This window comes from Solanum tuberosum, unplaced genomic scaffold (assembly GCF_000226075.1).
Source record: "Solanum tuberosum cultivar DM 1-3 516 R44 unplaced genomic scaffold, SolTub_3.0 scf00020, whole genome shotgun sequence".
NCBI lineage: Eukaryota > Viridiplantae > Streptophyta > Magnoliopsida > Solanales > Solanaceae > Solanum > Solanum tuberosum.
The window spans coordinates 2,031,847-2,048,778 of NW_006238946.1; the positions used below are offsets into that span (position 1 = coordinate 2,031,847).

General features: G+C 35.1%; 2 protein-coding genes across 3 annotated transcripts; one reads left to right on the plus strand and one right to left on the minus strand.

Annotated features, from left to right (window-relative positions):
- The first annotated feature begins 723 nt into the window (after positions 1–723).
- Positions 724–12,370, plus strand: LOC102590817 (protein GRIP). 2 transcript variants are annotated; one of them, XM_006340763.2, is made up of 22 exons: positions 724–916; positions 1,552–2,060; positions 2,265–2,380; positions 3,096–3,265; positions 3,784–3,877; positions 5,751–5,837; positions 5,932–6,012; positions 6,272–6,397; positions 7,059–7,167; positions 7,243–7,322; positions 8,477–8,605; positions 8,707–8,807; positions 9,059–9,192; positions 9,291–9,388; positions 9,460–9,579; positions 9,710–9,737; positions 9,841–9,899; positions 10,841–10,912; positions 10,988–11,035; positions 11,249–11,354; positions 11,486–11,544; positions 11,994–12,370. In XM_006340763.2, the coding sequence occupies exons 2-22, from the start codon at positions 1,559–1,561 to the stop codon at positions 12,102–12,104; spliced, it is 2,430 nt and encodes an 809-aa protein (XP_006340825.1). In that variant the 5' UTR covers positions 724–916; positions 1,552–1,558; the 3' UTR covers positions 12,105–12,370. The 2 variants fall into 2 exon arrangements, with proteins under 2 accessions (XP_006340825.1, XP_006340826.1); XM_006340764.2 differs by having other exon boundaries at positions 1,568–2,060.
- Positions 12,371–13,570: 1,200 nt separating this feature from the next.
- LOC102591400 (phosphoserine aminotransferase 2, chloroplastic) lies at positions 13,571–15,226 on the minus strand. Its single transcript, XM_006340765.2, has one exon. It carries the CDS (start codon positions 15,134–15,136, stop codon positions 13,823–13,825), a length of 1,314 nt encoding a protein of 437 aa, XP_006340827.1. The 5' UTR covers positions 15,137–15,226; the 3' UTR covers positions 13,571–13,822.
- Between the last annotated feature and the right edge of the window lie 1,706 nt (positions 15,227–16,932).

Sequence of the window (16,932 nt, forward strand, 5' to 3'; positions counted from 1 at the left end):
GCAAATTTAATTTTGTATAATACTTTCATTAGTTACATTTTTTTATTCATGCTTAATTCTCTCTTCTAATTCAACTTTAATATTTGCATGTGTAATACACTTTTAATACAAGTTTAATTCATTTTGCAGTTTATTGGTTTATTTGTTACAATTGGATTACTTGTTTAATTCATTATTGATACAAATTTTATTCAATTTACAGATAATAAAATGCTCTTTCGTTTGCTACATCATTGATCAGTCAAGGATTGGAGAGATCGAAAAAGAGATCGAAAAAGAGCTCATAAAAAAGTTTGTAGAGAGAAAAAAAGGAAGAAAGAGTGCGAGAGAGAGAAACACAATTTAATAAAATACATTGTATTGTTATATATTGCTATAAATGGTAATAATTAAAGAGTATATGTAAAATAAGTAATTATTTTTAAAAAGGGATCCACTCAAGTAATTAACCCTAATTTGATTATGTTGATCTAATTCATAACATGTTATATAGGATATTCATTGTTTTCTTTTCTGACTGCGTGAAACGTGGACAATTTCACTAGTTATAATAATATAGATAAATTATATGTAATTATATTTTTGAATACAATTTTCAGTATTTTGATATTTTTTAAAATAAAAATACCAAAAGAATTTGAAAATACACATCAAATTAATATGGAAACTACACTAAAAGAAATTTTTTTTTTTTTATTAGATGACAAATAAAACCGCAGATAGTATGCGGGAAGGTGTAGCAGGGAAAACGTGAGATCTCAGAATTTTCTTCCCCTGCTTTTTTTGCGGATTATTGAGATTTCTCCATTGATACTCTTCTCAACAATAATAATATTAGACACCGTTTTGCCGCTTGGACATTTTACTAGCATCTAGATCTGCAGTTCCCCACTGCTTCATCCATATTACTTCTCAGGTCAGCCTTTTAATACTTTCCAATTTTATCTAAAGGATGCTTTCTTCATACGTTTTTGCTCGTTTTTCTGTGTTAGTGCATTGGTAATTTAGCTCTGTTGAGGTCGGTGCAATTTTAGTTAATCGTACGATCTGGTTGATACTGTAATCTGCACCTGTTTAATTTCTTTGCAGCACAACTGTTGAAGTAAGCCTAAATTCTCTTCTCGAATTTTCAAAAATTTCATTTTCTTTGCGAAACTGGTGATAAACCTCAACTACCATCGGGTTTCCAGTAGCTCATTGGAAAAAAAATAAAATGGAGGAGGGGGCAATTTCCTTTGTGCTTGTGGAAACTAAAGCTACATTGGTGTGATCAATGTGAGATGGTGATACAGAGATAGTTTATTATGATGTTTTGAATCTTTTACTAGCTTCCGTTTAATCAAATTAGCACGGTGGATCTTGCTATGACACTTTTATTTACTTGCCAGAATTTGGCATTCAAATTAGGTTTTTTTGTTTTGTTGATATTAGGAGCTTTTGAAGCCAATGTTTGTGTCTTTTTTATCTTGATTCTTTAATTTCAATGCTGAGTTACGTGATCCATATTAGTGGATTATTTATTTTGTGTTTTGTAATTGTTACTTATTGCAGTTGATGGATGAAACAGTTTAATCCCTACTTCTCAGAAGCAGAAGCGGAAATAATGGAGGGAGATATTAGTAGTGGGGCTGCAGATAATCACACGGAAGATGCTACCAAAACGGAGGCACAGTTCAATAGCTTCAATATTGAGAGTGATCATGTAAAAGATAACGGAATTTGTGATAGTCACGAACATACCGGTGATAGCCATGATGATCTTGTACAAATGCTCGTAGAACTTAATTTCCAGAATGAATATCTGAAATCTCAGATTGTGGGATGGCAAAGCATCAACATCTATTCTGATGACTCTGGTCAACAAATTAAAACGGCTGCACATGAAAATGTGGCAGGTGATAATTCAGAAGACCTTAATGAGAAGATCAAATCTTTGAATAGAGAAATTTTAGAGGAAAAGCAAACACGAGGTGCTGCAGAGGTAGCACTAAAGCATCTTCAAACTCTATACTTAGAAGCTGACACAAAGGCCCAAGAGTTGTCTGTCAAAGTTGCTGAAGGTTGTGATTTGCTTTGACTTCCATTTTCTTCTTCATGTTTGTTGAATTTAACATCAAATATAGAACTGGGGTTTTATGATAAGTTCTAAAAGTGTGGTGATGTACTTCCATTGTTAGTTGCAGATTTTTTGGTTTTCCTTTTTTAGTTTCAGTTGATAAAGAAGATATGCTATTCTGAAGTCTATAAATGGTTTGTTTGAATAGTACAACATAAGATGGATCAGGAAATAAAAGAACGTGATGAGAAGTACTCAGAGCTAGACTCGAAGTTCAACAGACTTCACAAACGGGCAAAGCAGCGTATTCAAGAGGTGCAAAAGGTAAATTCTGAGACTATCCTCTTTTATTTGATAAGTCTGATGTCTTTCATGAATTTTTCATCATAACTTGGTCAACTTTACAAAAGGTGTTTTACTTCTACAAAACCTTCCGAGTTCTAGCAAAACTTTCTATAGATAATAATATATTCTACAACAACAAATGAAACTGGAGAGAACTTTTGATTATAGATGGTTTTCATCTCCTTCAAATTTTACAACTCTTTTCTTTCTGAATCGTCCGAAGATGCAAACGAGGCTTCACTTCCATTAATCTTTCTTCCTTATATCCATCTCCATTGCCCTTCAGCTTCTTGTTGCTTTTGCACTAGGAGTCGCCCATGATATATTGAATAGGGAGTACCATGGACTGTAACTATGACATGAAACTACCTGCTAAAATAGACTTGAAAACCTTTTTATTATCTTAATGTCCAAATGTAGTTCCTGTTTGTATAGAGGATTGGGTGTCTTTTGGTGAGGACCATATTTTGTAGGTTTTTCCTTTGCTGGTATACCACTTGTATACATCCATGTTGACCTTGTTATTATCAATAAAATCTGTTACTTGATAAAAAAGATGCCATTAAATTTGAAAATTAAGATAAAAATGTGGTGGACATATTCAAGTTGTACATTAATTGTTTACAATTTTTTTTATTTTTAAAGTAAGAATCACGATAATTAACTATTTTTTGTTGCAATTCTGTTTCTTTAGGAAAAAGATGATCTTGAGGCCCAGTTTCGTGATGTCAATGAGAAATCTGAGCGCGCGTCCTCTCAATTATCTGCATTGCAGCAAGAGTTGGAACGCAGTAGACAACACGCTCAGGAGGCACTGAAAGCAATGGATTTGGATAGGCAACAGTTAAGAAGTACAAACAACAAGTATGTCCTCCTTGTGAACTTAGTTGACACTGCTCCTCCACAAGTGATTTTGATGGATTATCTGTTTATTATTTGGATTAGATTTGAAGAAAAAGAAAAAAGAACACAAAGAGATATCATCAGAGCTACCTGTCGAACAACTTCTTGAGCTACAACATTACCCCTTGAGATCTTCAAGTGTCCATATACTAAATGAGAAAATAACCTTTTAACATAATCACCTAGCATTTTGTCAATTTGTCTCATCTTTTTCACGTTGGAATCGCTCGCAGTAATGATAGAATATGTTTTTTCTCTTTTTTGACGGAAGTCAAGTCTTTATTCAATAGTTGCATCAGGCTTTGGAATTGTCAATTTTGTTTAGATACCAAGCTAGTTCATGCCAACTGGTCCCAGATGTTCTATCAATTTTGTTATATCAATAAATTCAGTATTGCTTTTCTAAATGTGAAATTTTCTAGTCATAAGATGCTTTCTATCATTATTTATTTTCAGTACACAAATTTGTTGATTTTTAGGCTCAGAGACAACATTGAAGAGCTGCGCCGTTCCTTGGCACCAAAAGAGAATGCTCTGGAGGCATCACAACAGGCACTGCTAGAGAAAGAGCAGGTGTGCAACTGTGAGAAAGTTCACATATTGTATCAAGTTAAATGCCTATAATCAGATAGTGTCGATTGTTTAATGGCTTCCTGAGTCAATCTTATGTCCTTACCTGCCTTCCAAGTATTTCTTAAATCCTTTTGGTATTTGTATTCAAGTTTATGTACATAGGTGGTGAAACTCTAAGTTGAAGCAGGAATATACGCTGCCACATGGGCACTCCCACCTGACGCGCACACACCCGGTGAAAAAAAAGGCAGAAAAGAAGAATTAGTTGAAAGTTTTCATACTAGTAAATAGACAAGTAGATCTCCAAGAACCCATTAAAAAATAGAGCAAGTTGATTTGGCAGTCTGGCATTTGTAACTGATCTCTCCCTCCTTACTTTTTTTCTTTTGTAAGAAAATTGTTGGTAAGTTAACTATTCAGTTTTTTTGTTCCCTAGCAAAAGGGCATCTTTAAAGCTCTTTTAATTTGTAAAAAGATTTGTCTAAGGAGACATTGCTAGGAGAGTACCATTTGTCAGCTGCGGCTCTAAGATGGTGCCCGAGAAAGCTTGTTTTGAGCATCTTTAAAGCTCTTTTAATTTGTAAAAAGATTTGTCTAAGGAGACATTGCTAGGAGAGTACCATTTGTCAGCTGCGGCTCTAAGATGGTGCCCGAGAAAGCTTGTTTTGAGCATCTTTAAAGCTCTTTTAATTTGTAAAAAGATTTGTCTAAGGAGACATTGCTAGGAGAGTACCATTTGTCAGCTGCGGCTCTAAGATGGTGCCCGAGAAAGCTTGTTTTGAGCATCTTTAAAGCTCTTTTAATTTGTAAAAAGATTTGTCTAAGGAGACATTGCTAGGAGAGTATCATTTGTCAGCTGCGGCTTTAAGATGGTGCCTGAGAAAGCTTGTTTTGAGAAGAGAGGCAAGATGAAAAATAAAAAAACACAATTTAAGAAAAAAAATTAACTATAAAAAATAAAGCAGTGGACTGCAAATAACTGAAATTTGTGAGATAATTCTCATGTCAATCAAGTTAAGAACTGTTTTAAATCTCTAAATAAGCAATTTTAAGTTTCTAATTCAGATACTTGCTGGTTTACATATACTAAATTCTAGTTTTATGTACTTATTCACTAAAATATTCTTGCATAATGTTTTTTAAAAAAAAAAAACAAATTTGTGCATCACTTTATCATCAATATTTATCATTTTACTCACTTCAAGATAGAGCCCGTGGGTAGTCATGTTAGCTAGCCAGCTTATTAGTTTCTGATTTTAGTGTTGTTCCCTTGTGTCATTACAGATAAATGTATTTAATTCTTTTGAGATCTAGACAGTGTTAATGATAATTGTTCTCATTTGAACAAGATATCCTGTAAAAAGAATCCATTTCCCAGGTTACTCTTTTAGTATTTCCTTACTTATTGCACTCTTCATGTGTGGTGACGTTTTATGATTTCTTGTGTTTTACATTTAGTCATCTAAAATAGATTGCCAGCTGCCTAGTAGGGTTCAGATTCAAATTAGTGTAAATCTCTGCACTTCAAGTGTAGATGGAGTGGATAGAGTTTTATTCCAGAAGCAAAGACACATTTTATCTTTTAAATGGACTTGTGCGCTGTCTCGCTTTTAAATGGATAAGATTAAATAGAAGCAAATCAAGGTCTACAGAGATGCTTATTGTATTTTTCAAGGAGAAGTAGAAGATAATTTGAGGACCAGGAATCCTATGTTGACAGAAAAGGCTAGAAATAAAATGGTTGTTCAATTATGAAACCCAGGATATGTGTAAAGGTTCATGGCCTATTGTGGGTATATTTGGCCTATGTCTAAGTTCTCTCCTGATACACCTCCTGAACTTAGAGGATCTTTGCTGAACCTTGGTTTTGCAGAAGTTAGAAGAGATGCAAGCATTGCTGCAGGCAGCAGATGAGAAGAGACAAGCTTCAATTGAAGACCTCTCTTCAAAGCATCAGAAGGTACAAAGGCAGTATTACTGTTTCCCTGGTGCTTTAGCTTCCTTCTTTAGTTCTGAATGGTTAATATCTTAAATAAATTCCTCTTTTACATCAGCAAAAAGAGAGTCTGGAAGCCCAAATTGCTGAGGCATTGGCTGAAAGAAGCAAAGCAGCTGAAACAATCTCATCTCTGCGGGTAATGATTCTATTCCTAATTTGTACACAGAGATGGAAGAATGCAAGAGATATAAAACAACTTCATCTTGCTCATATATATTTTGGTAATTTAATGAGGTATAGATGATCTGAAATATGACATTTAATGAGATTTATATTTCTTGCTCAGTGGATTGTTGGTTCCACAACATTCTCAGGATCCTGTCTATTATGTATTAGTTGTTCAATTTTGTATCTTCTGGATATTTGGAGTTCTGATCGTGTGATGTTCCTTGTAGACTCTGGTTGCAGAGAAGGAGTCTAAGATTGCAGAGATGGATGCAGCTTCCACTGGTGAAGCAGCAAGACTTAGAGCTGCTGTTGAAACAGTTAAAGGAGACATTATTCATCTGAAAAGTGAACACGTATGAGCTAACACTTTTTCAATTTGACCTCAAAAGTCATTCAGAATTGATTCTTTTCGGTGCATGTCAGTCATTCCAACATATATTATTCCAAGACTATAAGTTGCTAAAGTTCCGCTCCTTTTTTGAGATTGCCAATTTGAAAAGGAAGTTTCTGCTTCACTTGCAGTCAAGCACCAGATCACAGGCTTAGTTGTTGGGAATCCTAAATTATACTTGTTACTCTCTGCTAACCAATATGTCTTTACCAACGCATGCCTTTTTAATTGAGTAGAGGTAAAAGTGGTGGATGAAAGTTCAAAATGCTAATCTTTTAAAGAATAATGTTGCAGTTGCTCCTTAGCAGTCATCTTAATCTTGATACAAGAGCCAGTTTGGGAACATAATTAAATATGTCCTGGGAATTGCCCTTTTGATTAACAATTTGATGTGTCCCCATAAGGGTTAATTCTCAATCTCCCGTGATGTAGTCTTTCATAGCAATATTTGATCATATGCCCACTATAACTTGTGGTTTGCTCAAGTGTTTTGTGTAATGGAGCAAATAGCTGCTCTAATTAATTTGGCATAACCATTTTCTAAATGATTTATTCTTGTCTCTGGTAAGATGTTTAATCTGCTTTGTTTGGTTCTTACTTCTGTAATGTTTTGATGCGTTTAGGAGAAAGAAAAAGAGAGTTGGGAAACCACCTGCCATTCACTCAGAACAAAGCTGGAGATTGCTGAGAGTAACTGCATCCGTGCCGAGATTGAAGCAGCCAAATTTAGAAGTATAATTCTGTATACTGGTTAGTTACCTTGTTTAGGAGATGAATTTGGAGCTCATACTTGTTTTGACATTGTAGGTCAACTGGAGTCACAGTTATCTGCTCAGTCTCAGGTGTTAAACTCAAAAGAGGCTGAATTGATGGCGGCCAAAGAAGAGGTGATTCTAATCTCTTATTTTTCTTACCTGTATTTCTCCTCTCACAAATGTTTAGGTCCCGTTCGTTTTTATAAGATTATGATGTCTAAATCATATACACATCTAGATATTAAATATTGTATCTAGATCTGAGCGCTGAAAAACTAACATTGTTTTTTAAGCATCTGAATGTTGATAATTTATCTTTATTTAAAAACTAATAAATATAGAATTTCAAGTAAATTACTACGAATAAATTTTTATCCACAAAATGTTGGAAAATGTTTATTAACAGGGAGTTAAATAAATTGTTTATTTGATGAATCACACTCTAAAAAAACTAGAAAGAAAGGTGATGATCGGCAACAGTAGTTGTAAGGTGGTGGTGGCCATGATTGTATGGGGGAGGTTGCCTATGATGGTTGTGCAATGGTGTCTGGTTTTGGTCAGATAGAAGTTAGTGGTAGAGGTGGTTGGTATTGGTGGTTTTGCGAAGGAGGCGGTTAGTGGTGGTGACTAGTTGTGATGGTGCTTGGTGATTGTGGTGGTGACTGGCTATGGTGGTGGAGGTGGTTGGTTAGTGGCATTAGTTGACTGTTGTGGAGATGGTTGGTCGGTGGTATCAATGCATCTAGAATTTTTATTGATGTCTAGATACCGAGATCCTCCTGAGGTGACAGATTAATTGAATATTGGCATCCTCCCAACCTCTTGGCAAAAAAATTATATATCAATTGGATCTTATGCACTTTTCTTAATTTCTTCTTGAAATATGTGCACCAATTGCATATTTGACATTTTACTAAAAGAATCATTTGAAGCGAGAAAGGAAACAAAGAATCTGCAAGAGGTACATATATTTTGTTCGCCTTGACAGTATAGTATTTACTGATTTAAAGTTATTGAGAATTCAGGTAAAGATTTTTCTTCCAGTTGCTAGACTATGCAATGATAGAATCAGGCAATTTTAGGATGTTGAATGGCTCTTTTTAAGATGAATCTAGGATGCTGAATAGCGTGTCATTGACTTTAATTATTCCTTAAGAGTTTGGTACTAGGGAGTTTGTTGCATGAAAAGTGGCTAATATTAATTATGGGAAAGTAGCAGCGAAGGTTGACACAAATGTTCTTTGTTTTATGTATCTCATGATTTCCTCTTCTATGGTAACTTGCAGATCAATCGCACTCAAAGTGAATTTTCATCTTACAAGGCTCGTGCTCACGCACTTCTTCAGCGAAAGGATGCTGAATTGGCTGCTGCTAGAGACAGCGAACAACTTAAAGCACTGGAGGAAGCATTGAAGGTACATGCTTCCGGGTGTAACTAGTGAAATGCTTTGGCTTAACAGTTTAACATTAAGGTCATTTAATTGTTGCTAAGACATTAAAAAATTTGCACTTTCAGGAAGTGGAGAAAGAGGTAATGTCAGTCTCTTCTGAAAGGGATAAAGCCCTTCAAGATCTAAAGAACACTTTAGTTAATCATGAGAAGGAACTTTCAGACAGGTAATCTGAGTTTCATGACTTGTTCGATGTCCACCTGAACGCAAATTATACACAGTTTATTTTTGGGGTGCTTTTTCACACATTATACTCACAAACATTGACATGGACACACTCTTAAGTTCATTTACACCCTCGGGTAAAATAGTTTTAAATCTAATTTGTAGTAGTAGAGACTTTTTACAGATTTGATTTAGCTTCTTATTTGCTGAAAGAGAATGAATTGACACACTTCTCCATTAAATCATTTCCAGAGATGACGCTCTTCGTGCTACAGAGCAACGGATCAGAAGCATGGAAATGAAGCTCAAGTCTGCTTTTTCTGCCCACCAAAAAGAGAAGGAAGCATGGGAAATAAGCCTTCAAAATGTAGAAGAAACATGGCGATGTAATTTTTTAGGATGATATAATAATCAGCTTTCTATTTATGAATTGCCATTTATTCAGCTTCCAAATGGAAAATTAATTTTAGATACTGTTTTGCAGTGAAATGTGATGCATTTAAAGCAGAGAGTGTGGTTACCTCTGGTGATAATGTTCAAAAAGAACTAGATGACCTCAAACAAAGCTGCAAAAAACTGAAGGTGTGATTTATAATCATCAGTATGATCATAACACTTTTTAGTTTGGTGACACCGAGTTCTTTAACTTGTAGGAAGAGCTTGATTCTTTTCGTGACCTTGCTGATAAGATGATTGAGGAGAAGGACAATGAAATCTCTAGACTTCTAGATGATAACGAGAACCTTCGCCACAAACTGCAGTCTGAATTTTTTGTAAGTGTGGAGCAGTCTCCAATCACCTATTCATACTGGTCATTCATGAATCTGCTTGAGCAATGCACCTATTTAACATGTGTATTTAAGCATTCTTTTAAAATTGTGATTTTTCTTCTGCAAATATCAGGCCGATCACAATGGCAATTCCAATACAGGTATGAAGATCTTCAGCACCTTTTAGCTCATTCTACAGTTTAAAATAATATTCTTTAATAGCTGCTTCAGTGACTAATATTGCTCTTTGAAATGATTGTACAGTAAATGACAAGCAGGATCCTCTGAATTCGACTACCTCAGATGCTGATCAGCAGATTCTAGTATGGACAATTTTCTAGTTACATTACTGTGCAATATTTTCATCAGTTACTGCAAAGGGGAAAAAAGAAACCAAAAGTGAGACAGAGATTAGTATAAGTGGCAACAGTTTAAAGTCCAACCCAAACATGGTCTGACATGCTTTATGCTTTATACATGTCCTTTATCGCCCTAAATATACACCATCGGGACACCTTTAGCCTCCAAACGCCTCCAGAGAACATCCCTCGGGACTTTGTCATAGGCCTTTTCAAGGTCAATGAACGCCATATGAAGGTCCCTCTTCCTTTCCCTATACTTCTCCACCAATCTCCGCACAAGGTGGATGGCTTCAGTAGTCGAAAGCCCCGGCATGAACCCAAATTGATTCTCAGAAATGGACACTCGTTTCCTCACCCTCATCTCCTCTACTCTCTCCCAAACCTTCATAGTGTGGCTTAACAATTCGATACCCCTGTAATTGTTATAGTTTGGATATCACCCTTGTTCTTGTACAATGGAACCATTGTACTCCACCTCCACTTGTCGGGCATTTTTCCCGTCTTAAAAATAGCATTAAACAACCCAGTCAACCACTCCATACCTGCCTTATCTGTTATATATATGAAAGAAAAAAAAAAAGTAGTATTTGAAGTTAAGTCGAAAAAGAATATTTGGAAATTGAAGTTGTCTCTGGACATGCATTTAACTTGGGAAAAAGTTGAAATTTTGTGAATGGATATGGGTTTTCACTTAAAATTTAAAAAACTCAACTTCAATTTTTTTTCCAGAAAATCAGTCCAATGTATAACCAAACAGTGTTTTGGAAAAAAATAATTAAAAAAAGGAAAAATAATCTGTGGACAAACGGCTCCTTAGTTAAGAACATTAGTTTTTAGCATTCAGAGACTCCATTTCTGTCTCACTAGTCAATGCCACTACTTAAAACCTCTTGATGCTTCAGGTTTTGGCGAGACAACAAGCACAAAGAGAAGAAGAGCTTGCTCAGTCACAACGTCACATTCTAGCCCTTCAAGTAAGTTATTCGCTCCGAGAACATCAATATTCTTAAGAGATAGTTCCCTCATTAGAGTCTGATGTCTTGATTTAGGAGGAGATAGAAGAGCTCGAACATGAAAATCGTCTCCACAGCCAGCAGGTATGTCTTTAAATAGAAGTCATGCGTCTGTCATGGCTAATTCTCTCCTTTCTTGGGGACTGGAAGGTGGCTTGAGTTGTTTAGTCATGGGCATAATGTTTGAGTGGGCTTAGGCAGCTGGTTCTTGGCTTAGTCAATCATATGCTTTGCTGTCCTTTTACTTGGACTTCTTCTGATTTGGATTCCCTTATAAGTTTGCCTTAATGAGTGCAGGAAGCTAAGTTGAAAGAGGAGCTTAGGAACATGGATAGATCACAGAAGAGGGAAGGGGTAGATCTGACGTATCTTAAGAATGTCATTTTAAAACTTCTCGAGACAGGTAACTTTTCAGTGTTGCAGTGAAAAGGTTTAAAATGTGTTCCCTGTAAAAGCAGAATTTTTTTAGTTGAACTAATTGCTTTCATAGGTAATTATTTACATCATAATTTGCTTGTGATAAATATTTCACAGGTGAAGTGGAGGCTCTATTACCTGTGGTTGCAATGCTTCTTCAGTTCAGCCCTGAGGAGGTGATGCTCTTGTTTCCAGTAGTTAACTACTATTTTCATTTCTAAAATATCGGTGATGGTTTATGACAATATGTCTCAGTAATATTCATGAATCTATTAGGCCTACTCCGTTAAAATAAATACATTAAGACTTATTGTGACTTGGTACCTTTTAGCTCATATGGTATGTATTTCCACTGCAGGTATAGAGAACTTAATTCTGATAATCATCTTATTTTGCTATTAATTGCAAAATCTGGTTCTATCAAATGATTAGAAATTGAAAATGTGCTATAACTTGATTAGGTTTCAAATAAATTTAATTGGAAGGCATATGCAGACAAACCTTTTTGTATTTATCGTTCTCCTGCTGATATTTACTGTGTTGATTATCATATATCAATAGTGAGTAAATCTACAGGAGTGTAATATAGCCTGAAAACCTCATGAGTTTACTCATGCATTTGCAGATGCGGAAGTGCCAACAAGCCTATCGCTCCTCTATAGAAGCTCAAGCCAGCCCAGCAAAAGATACATCAGGATCTGGGAGCTCACTATTTTCTAGATTCTCATTTTCTTAACAGCCAATGAGGGCAGCAGAGATGCTTCCCAAATGTTGTCTAATCCAGCTTCAGTAGATTGGATAGTCTGGAGCAGACGTGGAAGGAGAGATACAGTAGAGGAATTTTTTGTGTTCTTATGTAATTAACAAAGAAATGCCTTGTGCAAAGAATTTTCTTTTTGTTGTATAGAAGTGATGCAAAAGAAGAACAAAACACAAGCATGAGTAGGCATCCCTTGTCGTTCTTCACATGATATGTATACCAAAGGTATTTCGTTCTTCCTTTTTTTTTTTTTTTGTTTAATTGGGTGTAGAGAAAGGAGGAAGAGCACATTTTTTAGAAATTGTAAAATTTTGGTAGTAAATATCGCGCAAGGAAATCAATTGAACTGATGACTTCCCTAGAACTTCAATACGGTGAAGCTTATTAAAAATAATATCTTTACAAAGATATATATTTACCATATTTTGAGAAGAGCCACTACCTTCTTAACTTCTTCGTGATTAAGTTTTTGGTTTCCCAAAATCTCAGAGGAAAAAGGAAAAACGATGAATCCCCAATAATTATACTAGTTAAATAGAAAAGGAACTTGAAAATTTTCATCCAGCATCTATAGTTGGAATTTTAAAGTTGAATTGTAATAGATGTGATATATATTAAATAGCCCTAGACTAAAAAATTAGAGTACAATCGTATGTTATACATAATTTGATAATACGATGTCTTTAGCCAGGCAGTAAACATGCCACTTGATGAGATGCAATGTACCTTCCATTGCTGTGATTGGCAACCAAGTAGTCTTACTTACCCCTTGGCAGTTTCCATCAACATTGCTCACAATGTCTTTTTTTATATCGACACTAAAGGCAAGGGAAGTTGGTCTTGAGTTGTTAGTATTTAAATATCTAAAATCAGGAAGATGCAAACAACTTTGTTTGAACTTGTAGACTACATCTTAAAAAATGAAGCATTGACAATAGCACGTCACTAGTAAAGTTTACATCACTGTCTAGTGTACTAGTTGAGGTTGGTGAGATAGACAACGATTGGTACTTTTGTTATTAGTATTTGACAAATAAGTTTTACTAATATGAATTAGAATATTAAACTTCCAATACACTATTTAATGATGGTTCACTTTAAGAGGCTGAGGTTTCTAACTTATTCCACCAATATACATTTATCTATTTCTTTTATTTTTTAAAAAGTAGTGCTAAGTTCTGAAACACATAATTTGTCGTTATTCTCTTTTACACGCCCACCCGACTAAAACAAATGATTTTTTTTGGAGGTGTGGCACTATGCAACAAGTTACAAGTCAAACAGAGTAGAAAACAGGGGAATCAAGGATGTGATGTTCTCTTTCATGATTCTGTAACATCAACAAATAACATGCAAGAAGAAATTTCAGCCTACTTATTCAACCATATTGTAATTTTTCCTCATAAAATGAAGTGAGTGCTGCTCAACAATGAACCCAAAAATCAAATTGAAAATACTTTTTCATTAAACTTCTAATAGGACTAAGTAATAGTTTCCATATTTTAAAAAAAACTCCTAGAAGTACACAAGAATCAATAGGACCAACACATACTCAAGTGTTGTCATTCACTCTCTCTCAACTCAAATAAACCACCAGAACATAAAGGCACAAAAAAGAAAATTATAAAGGGTTGCAAATATTAAAAGCCAAAAGCATAGAAGAAAAATACTAGTATAACCAGAACAAGATAGTTTTAACCATGCTTAGCTTGGAACTCCTTCATGAAAGCTACCAACTTTTCAACTCCAGCCAAAGGCATAGCATTGTATATTGAAGCCCTCATTCCACCAACAGACCTATGTCCCTTTAGCTGCACCATCTTCTCACCAGCAGCTGTCTTCACAAATTCAGCTTCCAATTCTGGTTTAGCCAATGTAAATGGCACATTCATCAAAGACCTCACTGATTTCTCAACTGGGCACCTGTAAAATCCATTGCTAGAATCAATAGCATCATACAAAATCTGAGCTTTCTTCTGATTCTTCTTCTCAACCTCTACTAATCCACCTTGATCCAACAGATCTTCAAATACAAGCCCACACATGTAAATCCCATAACAAGGGGGTGTGTTATACAATGAATTGTTCTCAGCATGGATCTTGTAATCCAACATCACAGGTGTACTTTCCTGTGCATTTCCAATCAAATCTTTCCTTATAATCACAATGGTAACTCCAGATGGACCTACATTTTTCTGTGCACCAGCGTAAATGATACCAAATTTAGAAACATCTACTGGTTTTGAACAGAAATTGGAGGACATATCAGCAACAAGAATGGTTTTCTCGTTAAGGGGTGTTGGGTAATTCTTGAATTCAACCCCATGAATAGTTTCATTGGCGCATATATGCAAATACTTGGCATCTGGGTTTTGTACCAACGAATCAAAATTCGGGATCTTGGTGTATTTTTCCGATTTGCCACTCCAAATGACATTGGGTTTGCTGTATTTAGCTGCTTCTTTGTAAGCCTTGTCACCCCATGAACCGGTGACGATGTAATCAACGGCGTCGTCCGGTGAGCAGATATTGAGAGGAATGGCGGCGAATTGGGTGGTGGCCCCACCTTGAAGGAAAAGAACGGCGTATTCATCAGAGATATTAAGAAGGGTTCTCAGATCTGATTCTGCTTTTTGAATAATGGAAAGGAATTCTTTGCCACGGTGGCTCATTTCCATAACGGACATGCCAGAGCCCCGCCAGTTAACGAGGTCGGCTTGGGCTTTTTGGAGGACATTTTCCGGGAGGGTGGCGGGTCCGGCAGCGAAGTTGAAGACCCGATCTGAGGAGGTGGAAGGGGGTGTTTGGAGGGGGGTGGTAGTTGTGGAGGCGGCGGCTGAGCAGGAAATGGACATAGATTTGTATGTAGAGGTTAGGGTGGTGGTGGGGTGGACATGGGTGGAGGGGAAGGCGGCGATATGGGTGGCGGATTTGAGGGTTTGGTAGTTCTGGCGGGTGGTTTTGTTGTTAAGGAGGAAAGATTGGGTGGTGGCAGCTGACATAGCCATGGCTGCAGATTGTTTGTTTGCCTTTTTCTTCCCTTTAGAGACTCTGTGTGTAGAGAGGGTTGGGCGATGCAGGGAAAAAAGGAGAAGTTGGTGTGTTATTTATACAGCAGTACTAGGGAAATGTGGAAAATTTGACACACATGGTCGTTTGCTAGTCGGATAAAAAATAAATTATTCATGTATTTTATTTTTGTGTGATTTACGAATATTTGGTAGACACTAGACAGGCAAGAAATAAGTCATTTAATTGACAATTTTAAAACTCACATAACTAATACATTATACATATATAAGTTGTGAGAAAATCTATAAATTATTGTAGTTATATGAATTTCTATATTATCAACCAAACATCCTAGTTATATGAAAATTAATACATGAATAACTACCAAACGATTCATAACTGCATAACTCTAATAACCTATCAAACTATCTCTAAGGGTGTGTTTGGTACAAAGTGAAATGTTTTATATGAAAATATTTTTTATTATTTATTTCTTGTATTTGATATCTCCTTCGTTCGACAATAAGTGACGTTTTAGTCCTTTCATTTTGTATCAAATTAAGTCGCGATTGATCTTATCCTTTCAAAAATATCCTTGTTTACATAACAAAGATTAATTATAATATTTTTTCTTTAATTAAGGATAAGTTGTAAAAATATATTTTTATTGTTTAGGATTGAGTAGTTTTTTAAGAGGTGTATTCAAGCTAAAAGTACTAATCATTTTGAAACAGAATAAGTACACAGGTAGAAAATATTATTTTAAAAAAAATTACTAGTGAATAATTGAGGCAAACACCATGTGTATGGAGGTAAAGTAGTGTAGTGGGAATGTGGGATATAGTAGGGTGATTTGGAGGGTGTAGAGGAGATGTAAATTTATTTTAAAGTAAAAAAACATATTTTTTAAAATCTTTGAATAACTATGAAAGAAAATAATTAAAAGACCAAACACATCCTATAGTGAGTCCCCACCCCCGAAATCAAACTAACATAGTCAACTAATGCTCCTATAAAGTAGATTCGGGGTTCTTATTTAGTACTCCCTCCGTCCCTATTTACTTGTTCATATTTCCTTTTTTAATTGTCCCTATTTAGTTGTCCATTTTGACAAATCAAGAAAGGACAACAAATTTTTTCCTATTATACCCTTATTTACACTTCTTGAAAATTGTAAAAGTGTATGTTGTTTCCCTCCAATTTATTTCACTTGAATTCAAATAAGTGGTTGTAATTTTGAAGTGAAAAGTTGTCATAAGGGTAAAATTGTAACTTTACTGTGCTAATCATTGTTGCCTTAATCTGTGTGCCATTTCTAAAGTGGACAACTAAAAAGGGACGGAGGGAGTAATTATTGAATAGAAGATTCCCACTAATATTATTATATTATTAATTTTAGTAATACATTCGATTTTTTGAATAACTAGATCTAATTATATGCTTCTAAATATAAATCAAGTAATGTATTTTACTCTGCTAAAACTTATCAAATTTTGTTCAAATATGTATAATTAGTCCAATTGGTCAAATTTTAGATTTGTTAAATACATTGCTGAGCCGACTTCTATACAACCAAGTTAAATTATTTAGAATTTTGGATTAATTTGGCACATTTAGGACTTTACGTAACTTAAATTGATTAGCAAGAACTTAACAAAACATGATTTTTTTTTTCCCTCCCTAAGTTGATTCAACTCATTTTGACTTAAATTAAATTATGAATCCATTTATAACCTGTCCAAATGTTAGTAATAAGAGCATTAGCCAAGCAACAAAAGTGCTTTGTTGTCCG

Bases quoted from the DNA above. Each gene is read 5' to 3' on its own strand.
- LOC102590817 (XM_006340763.2), top strand. From the start codon at position 1,559: ATGAAACAGTTTAATCCCTACTTCTCAGAAGCAGAAGCGGAAATAATG. The intron at 2,381-3,095 runs GTAAATTCTGAG...CTGTTTCTTTAG, and splicing joins GTATTCAAGAGGTGCAAAAG to GAAAAAGATGATCTTGAGGC. The intron at 6,398-7,058 runs GTATGAGCTAAC...TGATGCGTTTAG, and splicing joins TTCATCTGAAAAGTGAACAC to GAGAAAGAAAAAGAGAGTTG.
- LOC102591400 (XM_006340765.2), bottom strand. From the start codon at position 15,136: ATGGCTATGTCAGCTGCCACCACCCAATCTTTCCTCCTTAACAACAAA.